General features: G+C 36.2%; 1 protein-coding gene across 1 annotated transcript; it reads right to left on the bottom strand.

Annotated features, from left to right (window-relative positions):
* Nucleotides 1–910: 910 nt before the first annotated feature.
* On the bottom strand, nucleotides 911–1,698 carry kcnj5.S (potassium inwardly rectifying channel subfamily J member 5 S homeolog). The gene has a single exon (XM_018227714.2). It carries the CDS (start codon nucleotides 1,687–1,689, stop codon nucleotides 1,084–1,086), a length of 606 nt encoding a protein of 201 aa, XP_018083203.1. The 5' UTR covers nucleotides 1,690–1,698; the 3' UTR covers nucleotides 911–1,083.
* Nucleotides 1,699–9,904: the final 8,206 nt, after the last annotated feature.

The raw sequence follows: 9,904 nt of genomic DNA, 5'->3' as shown, positions 1-9,904 counted from the left end.
AGCAGTTCATATAAACAGTTGACAACATTGGTAATTCATATGCTAAAAGTGAGTTACTTTATTGGGCTCAGTGGAATTTACCATTCGTTTTTTAATTTATTGGTGGTCAGTGGAATTAGCCCCTGGAATTAGCCCCTGCTGCTCCTGTTAAGCTTCTCTGCTTTGCCATTGCTTGATATATAATTTATGCACGCTTCTATGTAAATTACGTTAAATTCCGAGGCAAGTCAGACAGTCTTTGTGGAAGTTATGTAAATTGTGTAAAAATTAGCATGATATTATACATAATTTATGCAATTTGCATCACTTTTGTGATGCATTCTGGCCCCCTCTTCGCAAGCAAATATTCCTCTCTCCCCGATTGGGTCCTGTATATTTATATCAGAAGCATACCAGGTTGTTTGTCAAGCTTTAATATTGATTGCTTTCTTAACATGTTCCTAAGTAAAATGTACTTTATACATAAAGGTGTAAAACAGTAAAATAGGAGAATATAATAAAAGTCGCAAAGAGCAAAACAATTTGCACAAATAAGAATAAAAAATTAGCATTTTGCAATGTAATGCTCCTTAAATTGGTTTTGCATTGTGAATTTTAATTGCGCATTGCCCACTTTTAAGAAGTGCTTCAAGGTGTCCTAATCTTTTGGAGCAAACAACAACTTTTTCAGTAAAAAGTTTTAGTACATTCACTGCGCACTGGCGCAAACTATAAAATTCGTATACCTTCGTCCACTGTCAGAAGTGGTCGCTAAACAGTTTTCCGGGTTCGCAAAACCTATATTAAAATTTCGAATATTTTTTTCTGTTACCGATTTTTATTACATTTCCCCTTTGGCTTTTAATGCCTTAAAGTTTATGGGAAGCAAGTTATGGGGAAAACAAGGTTTTCATATCGGTTCCATTGTAGATTCATGATAATACTGTCTCAAAAGAGGAGAATGTTGAAATAAATAATAATACAATCAGTCTACAATTATCTTTCTCACAAATAATTATTATTTCTTTGGATACATTATATTAAGACTTCCTATATTTCAATATCAATGTCAAAATTGGCCATACAGTATTTTTACTATAAAGATTACTTACCAGTTTCTTCCACCATGCCCTCTAGGATAACCTTTACAAACATGCAGCCTACCATCAAGGCATTAACAATGGAGCCTAATATTGCTTGAACTAAAAGCAGAACGATTCCTTCAGGGCATTTCTCTGTTATCACCCGATAGCCATAACCAATTGTAGTCTCGGTTTCAATAGAAAAGAGAAACGCAGACACAAAACCATTAAGATTTTCTACACATGGAACCCAATTTTTGTCGCCCAAGTGATCCAGATCTCCTCGGATATAAGCAACGAGCCACCAGATAAGGCCAAAGAAAAGCCAAGTGACATTGAACACAAGCGTAAAGATAAACAAGCTAAAGTGCCACTTGAGATCCACTAGGGTAGTAAACAAATCACTAAAGTACCGGTAGGTTTCCTTGACATTGCCATGGTGTACATTGCACTTACCATCCTTTTCCATATACCGCTGCCTTGTCTTCTTGTGCTCAGACAGGAGATGTGTACGGTCAATAGTTAGTGTTGGATCCTCTCGAGCTTGTTTTGGTAACTTTTTGGGTTTTCTGGGTGTTATATCAACCTCTAAGTCCTGATTTATGGAGACCCTTAAATCCCTTGCCATGATAGAATGGATGCTGTAGAATGGAAGTAAACAAAAGAGCAAATATGTTTCTAAAAGCTTTTAAAGAGCATACAGAAAAAACAGAAATGTCTCATATGATTATTTCTACGCTGGAACAAATTGTTACATCACGGGAAACAAAAAAAAAAAAGATAAAAGATTGCTCTTTGCAATATAAATTACAGTTTAAAAAAATGTAAGTAAAATGTATTTCCTGCTACAAAATATTTACCAGTACTTTGCATCAATTATATATCATTCACATCAGTATGTACTGCAAAGGACCTTACTGTCTAAGGTCCCTATCATGTTCACTAGGGCCAATTTTTTCAAGATCAGGAGAGTGGAAGGAAAGTGGAGTACCAGGAGTAGAGCCTATACACTCCATGCACATTGTGCCCAATGCTTTACTTACAGTTACTTTAATCCCAAAGTCTTTATTAGAAATCTAGAGTCTGATTTCTCTTAAAGACTTTGTAATTTACGTTGTGAAGATCTATGAGCGTGTCGTTTTTTTTAACATATGGACTGTATACAACACACACAAATGAATCAATGCTTGTCCAGGAGTGTATTTACAGGGGATGCAGATACTGTAACTGCTGGAGCTCCAATGGGCCACTGACTCATATGCCGGTTCATATGTTTATAAAGTGAATAAAGTACCCCTTATTGCAAAATATAAGGATATCATAAGTCACCAAGGAATTGCACAACCCTATAATAGCATTAGGCCAAAAGGCCAAGTACTTTTATTAAGGTCCTGGAACGCCGAGGTGACTTCTAATATCTTCATATTTTACAAGAGGTACTTTATTTTGTATAATTAACAAGTTTTAGTGAGTCGTGGGACAAATGACATCACTAAGCACTGATTATACCTGATGACATCAATAAGCACTGTTTATAATGATATCATTTGCAGGATTATCTTGGTTTGTGTGTTATATTTGTTTACTTGAGTGATCTTGCAGCGATCTGTAACGTATGCAGGATACACTACTACTGCTCAATGGTGTTTTCCTGAAAGCAAAGCATTGGTCTGGTGATGCCTGTGGGGTACTTTAATAGGTCTGTACAGAAAAGGAACACCAATGGCCAGTAAGCAAATAAAGTGAATCAATATAACATCAATCAGTGTTTCAGATCTGCTCAGAAAATGAATGGCAGTGTGCTTCTTGATATTTGAAGGTGGTAGTGGAGGGGAGAGGCCTGCATAAATAAATACAGTATTACATATTTATATATATAAACTTATGAAGCATTAAGATTTATTGGCTATACTTACTTTTTGTGAATTTATTTCAAACTATCTCGCAAAACTATCCGCTCCAAATCTTGTCATTAACTGTTCATGTTTAGTAGATACACTTATTTATTAAGATTTTTTTAATAAACAGTTTTTCTGCATGAATATTTTTTAAACTACATGCAGTCTGAAACATATTGGAAAACCTAACAAAATGATGATCCCTGTTCACGAGAATATATTTCAAGTCATATGTATTCTATGGGCATCTGGAACAATTGAGTTTGCTTCTGAGTCACATCAGCTCCAAAAAGAAAAGAAATCAGATTACACATGGGTAGTTTTATTAGAGGGATACAAAATTTATGGTGGTTCAGCAGAAATTCAATTACTACTTGACCCTACAGATGTCTTATTTGATTAAGCACAGAAATAGAATTTGACAGCAGCAAAATAATCAATTTGTCCTTCCAGTGTCACCATTTAAATATATAGGTTTAAATGTCGTAATAAGAGGCAGCCGCTACTAAGAGACCTTGTCCATTTCATTTTCCTAAGGGGTACTGGATGGTTATTACAAAAGTTGTGGAAGAAATTTGGGTTTCAGTATTATGTAATTACTTCTCTCTCTATACACACACACTATTCATACATGTATACCAACACAGTGCGGCAAATTCACTAAAAGGTGAATTTTCCCCTGCAAAGGCTTTGCCACACTTGTGCCACTTCGCCAGGGACAATTCTGCTAATTCACTAAAATGTGAAGTTGTGTCTCGGCAGCCGAAAGTTAGCGAAGTTTCTCTATCATTAATTCGTCAGCGTGAGCATTTCATAGCGAACTTTCGCTAACGTTCATTTCTGCCTAGTATAACTGCGCTTAGGTCAATTTGAATAGGGCTGGTACATATAGGTCATATATTTGTCTTTATGAGAGATGTTGGTGCAAAGTGGCCACTTATTATTACACTTGTACAAGGAAGCAAAAAAAAAAACAAAGGAGATTCTCTAATGCCCCAGACATGAGCCCACCCTAAAACAAATGTGGCATGACCCTCAAATGGTAAAAAAAAAAAAAAGTTTAAAACAAAAATTTGTAATAGTTACAACTTTTAAACACAACCCGCTTTAAAATATGAAAAAACTGCAGTGTTTTTTTTTTAAATTTTAATAACTTTTCGGCATACAGGATATGATGTCACAGACATAAAATTGAGCTTGTAGCTTTATCTTATCAGTTTGGCAGGTCTAAGCTGACGAAAGAAACTCTGGTGAAAGAGGTAACGTTCTGTAAAATTCGCACTTTAGTGAATTTGCGGAGTAATGATCGCTTGCCTGAGCAAACAATTTGCCTGGCGATAGGGTGCAAAACTGCGCTAGGGACAGTCTCTTTGCTAGCGAATTGTCCTCTACGCCTGTTAGTAAATTGGTGATATCCCCGTGGATGGGATTTCTGGCGAATTTTCCCTAGCGATGGCCACTTCGCCCTGTAGTAAATCTGCCCCAGTGTGTTATCATCCAGTCTTAAATACAGAAAACTCTTGCTGATGTACTTCTGTGGGTACATCTGTTTAGCCTATTAGCATTGCCGACCCTGGGGCTGCAGCAGCTCAGATGCCGTCCTCCCTCCCAGCTTAAAAATTGGCATCGGAGCGGGTCAGAAGGGGGCAGCATCGCTAGTGCATTGAGTACAATTGCACTCTTTGCACTAGCGGAGCTGAATTTCTGGAAATTCGACTCTTAAAGGAGAAGTCAACCCCTTCGGCGCTAAAATCCCTCCCCCCTCCCTTGTGTTGCCCCACCCCCTCCTCCCCCCTTGCCTACCTCCCCCCGGGCAAATGCCCCATAGTTGCTACTTACCCCTCAAATGCTCTGTAAGGCTTCAAATGTATTCTTATTGCTACTTTTTATTACTATTAAGGCCTCTCCTATTCATATTCCAGCCTCTTATTCAAATCAATGCATGGTTGCTAGGGTAAATTAGACCCTAGGAACCAGATTGCGGAAATTACAATCTGAAGAGCTCCTGAATAAAAAGCTAAATAATTCAAAAACTACAAATAATAAAAAAGGAAAACCAACTGTAAATTGTCTCTGAATATGACTCATTTCATCATACTAAAAGTTAACTCAAAACAACCCCTTTGACAGAACGATACATTGAATGTGCTTTTACAAAACTTTGTAAAATTGTTTCATATTTTAAAGGCATATATGATAAAATTATACCACTTCTTCTTTAACCTAGCTTCCATAGTATGACCTTGTAATATGTACAGGGGTGTAATTCAATTTTTCTGCTTAAAGATAACCTATGTCTCCCACATTCCACAAATAGAAGAACACCCACCATAATATTTGAAAGGCTGTGGCTGTTTTGTTAACAGGAGTCCATTATACTGGGGTGTTATTTTTTGGGTCTCAAGGTAAAATAATTTGTTTATCAGCCCTGTTTAGCTCAAGGAAGAACAACCATAAAAAAATATATATTTTCCGCACAAATCCTGTTTGTTAGACTTTCAAAGAAATTGTGAGCTAGAAACCTGTGAATTTCACACTGATTCTCAACAAATGTTTATTAAATGCTTATTAAAAAAGGTTACTGTATTTGTGGGTCTTCCATCAGTAGAATACACTGATACAAACACCATACATTTTGTGTGATACCTTATTTATATGCATATATATATATATATATATATATATATATATATATATATATATATATATATATATATATATATATATATATATATATACTATAACAAACAAGGGAAAGTTGTGCTCACCACTATTTTTTAAAACCATTAGGCGGGGGTGCAATGAGGCTGTGACCACAAAATACATATAGTCAAATACAAGATTCCTCTGCACTCAACCCATTATCAATATATTTAAGACAGAGACATTTTGTGCATACTGCTACTAAAAAATGCCTTACCCTTTAAACAAAACAGGGATTGTTTGTCCATATATTGCAATATATTTAAGCTGGCCAACTACGTCAAAGTCATCCCATATCTGGCCAGTACTATTGTTATAGTTTATACAGGAGCAGTGACCAGCTCCATGTAGCTTCCACCCTTCCCAGCTATAGTCAGGTGATCCCACTGGTGTCTAATAAAAGGGCAGCCAAGTATGGGGGTTTACTTTGAAAGCAGCAAGTTAAGTTGCAGGTAAAACCAAGTCCCTTTGTAAAATGTATAATGAAGCAATAGAATTCTTAATGAATCAGATGAAATTGAGCATAGGACTGGCCAGATATGGGATGACTTTGACGTAGTTGGCCAGCTTAAATATATTGCAATATATGGACAAACAATCCCTGTTTTGTTTAAAGGGTAAGGCATTTTTCAGTAGCAGTATGCACAAAATGTCGCTGTCTTAAATATATTGATAAAGGGTTGAGTGCAGAGGACTCTTGTATTTGACTATATATATATATATATATATATATATATATATATATATATATATATATATATATATATATATATATATATATGTATATAATAATGCAGTTTTAAATGTTAAATACCTCCAAGTACATAGGGTGGTCTATGTATTAGTATTTACTATTCACTTGTATCTGTTTCTTTATAAAATGCTTTGACATATAAGGCATGATACCAATTTAGAATGCCACTGGTATCTGGAGTGTAATAATTGACTTTACTATATAAATCTTCAGAATACATATACACACTTATGTCAGAGATTACCAGTCAGTATCATATATTCATGTTTTCCATTACAAAATGATGTCCAGGATATATGAGAGTCCTACCTTGTTTGCTGCTTCCTAAAGTTATAGACACCCTTCACAAAATGCTGCACCACCAGAATTGCATAGTCCAAAAAGTATGTTTGACAGTGAAATATTTCAGGCAGAAAAAGGCATAATAATAATAATAATAATAATAATAAATGGTGCAGCCTGTGAGCAGGATGGACAGTCCCCACAGGTGGAATAGGATGGCAGGTGATGCAGGTACAGAAATGACAGCGAGAATTGTTGTAGATCTACTGTCCCTTCTGTTCTCCAAAGCTGTTCCTTCTGATCTGCACTTCTCCATCCCCTCTGCCTCCAGCAATTGCCTTCTAGTCAGAATCATTTGCTGAACCCCTTATCTGCCAAAGGTGAAGTCAGTACATTGCAAGAAAATGTGCCCAGTGCTTCTCATAAGCATAATGGCTAAAAGAGAAAGGGAGGGGGTATTCCCACATGGTATGTTCATTTCTTCTCAATGCACAGAGAGAATACAACCTGAAAGGGAAGAGTAGGAGGGGCAGTACACTCTACAAACAATTATCATGCATAGAACCAGCTGTAGTTAAAAATTTCCACTTTCTAATAAGATAAATATTTATTATTAGAAAATACAGAAGAGGCTGAGGCCAGTGCATGTACAGAATGGTATTTAGAGAAGCATTTACATTCACTATCATCATGTGTGTTTTTATGGAAATAACTGATACTGCTTTGCTAAGAGGAAAAAGTGAAAAGTGAAAAAATGACAATTCGAAATATGCATGGAAACACAAACAATATGTATGTATTCTTCAACGTGTTTATCAGCCTCAAATGGGCCTGAATTTGATCATGCAAAGACAACACTAGCTCCATGGCAGATTATAGAATGAAAATTAGTTTCTTTAAGGCTTAGAAACATAGGATCCGGTGCTTAAACCTTTGCTATTAAATCTCACAGGTACATTGCCCAGCTTTAATGCATTAAATCTCCTGCTGATGCAGAATGTCTTGGGAAGTGGGCTAACATCATACAAACAATCATCCAGCACTTACATTATAGGAGCTCACTTTTCAGGGGTGCACGCCAAGCAATGTGTTCACCTTCATATCTTTTAGACGAAATCCACAGTAAATTGCAGCACTCTCGTGTAGTAATAAAACCGCCTTTATTACAATATTACATCTGGCACAGCAACGTTTCTGACCTCCCGGTCCTTATTCAAGCTGACAAAGTATGTAACTACAAATTTGTGATTTCCTTAAATATCCACACTGACAATGCCCTCTAGTGGTTACAATGTATCAAAATGTTTTGTTTCAAAACAATGTAGCAAAAAGTATATACACATGTCACCTCAGTTACCAAATCTATACACAATTGTAATGCATTTATTTATAGCATAGAAGCTAACTTAGCTTTTGTTGCTTCACTTGTACATTCTTTGGTAGCCCCTAGAAGATAAGCAGAGTAAATGTCATATTAAAATCAATTTAAAAAGTTAAAAAATGCCAACACTTATAACAGAGGGTATAATTCATATTCCTTATTCAGACCTCCGGGCATAAGGGTTCCAAGCTTTCTAATCCAATTTACCTCACATTGTAATAACTGTTTAACCCTATCACCTCCCCTCCTGGGTCTGGGAATTTGCTGTAAAATCTGAAATCACAATTGGGTAACTGAATGACCCACATAGTTACTTACAAAGGCCAATCTCACACCTTTTTTGTTCTTTTATTTTCTATCTGGGACATTTTGGGTAACCCCTAGCGGTTAATTTATTCTCCATTTCATCCAGCCTATTTGTCAAGAAATCATCATCAGATACTATCCTCTTAACACGACCAAATTGAGATTTTGGTACGGATCTTTTTACATGTGCTGGATGAAATAAAGAATATAACAATAAGATGTTTTTATCTGTTGATTTTACGAATAAGTCAGTAGCTAGTCTACCTCCATTTTTTTTACACCCACACATCAACATGTGATGTAAATTTTAAGGAGGTTGAATATTCATTTAACTCAAAAAAAAATGTTTCTAGGGTCAACTGTGAAAAAGTGGGCTAACATTATATTACTTATTTGTAACATTCATTTTTGTCTTGCATTCTGTTGCAGGTCAGCACAGGTCAGCAGTTTATAAAGAGACATATAGGACAGGAGTAAATCCTTAATCGCCTAATCCTTACAGACTAGAATGCCTAGTTAAATGCAAATCCTTGTACAGTATAGCATTTCAACAGACAGAGGCATCAGGATATAGAGTGTGTGAATGTGAAGTAGGGGCTGTTAAAGGAATAATACTTTATATTGAGTACTTATATTTATTTTTTAAAAAGCATGTTGATTAAACATTATGCTATAGCTTACTCTGTACAGGGTGCCCCATTCTATTTGAATATTTATTTTAACCCTAGATGCTGGAGCAGTTATGATTGCTCTGATTATATCACTATTATTTCACTGTGTAGCTCCCTTACTTTGCAGGCTCTTCATTCCTGGATATAAACGTGAAGCAAGAAAAAATGTGTCCCATTTCGCTTGCCGAAAGATTTACGAATTTCCTTGCAAAACGGCCAAAAATGTGTGAAATGCGAATTTTAACACCCGCATTAAACTCAAAATTTTTGATGCAGCAAATTTCCGCCGCTGTATTGCTAATTAATTAGACGGCTGCAAAACGCAGAAATTCACAGCCGAATTCGCGCCTGCCAAATTTAATCGCCCATCACTACTGATAAAAGGAAAATATGCATACTCAGTTGGCAGAATGACTTCAGCAAATTCATCACATTGCCCAGAGCTGCTGTGCTAAAGCAGGCTTCCACATAATCAGCATGCTCCAATGCTCTTCTACTTGACTTAAAGATAATGTCTAGGAAGTAACATCATTTTTGGTTTTGTTAATGTTATTTATTAATTTATATTTTCCTGCTCCAAACCCTGGCAGTGAGGGGGTTAAACACCTTCCTCCATGTGGACCAGACAAAAGCATGTCCCTAAGTTCACATTCGGGTAAGAATTGTGTTCTGCTTTGAACCTAGTGTCAGATTCAAAATCCACCGTAAAATGCAGTGGATGCTCCGGATTCATCAGGGAGGAAGCAGGTCTCTGATCTCTGTTTTTGAGGTGTTGTGGAGATCACTTCAATTAAAAGACAAAATTTATTTAACGCAAACTCCATGGATTTTGAACTCACAAGGAGTCA

Source organism: Xenopus laevis, chromosome 7S (assembly GCF_017654675.1).
Source record: "Xenopus laevis strain J_2021 chromosome 7S, Xenopus_laevis_v10.1, whole genome shotgun sequence".
NCBI lineage: Eukaryota > Metazoa > Chordata > Amphibia > Anura > Pipidae > Xenopus > Xenopus laevis.
This window is presented reverse-complemented; position numbering and strand designations above follow the sequence as displayed.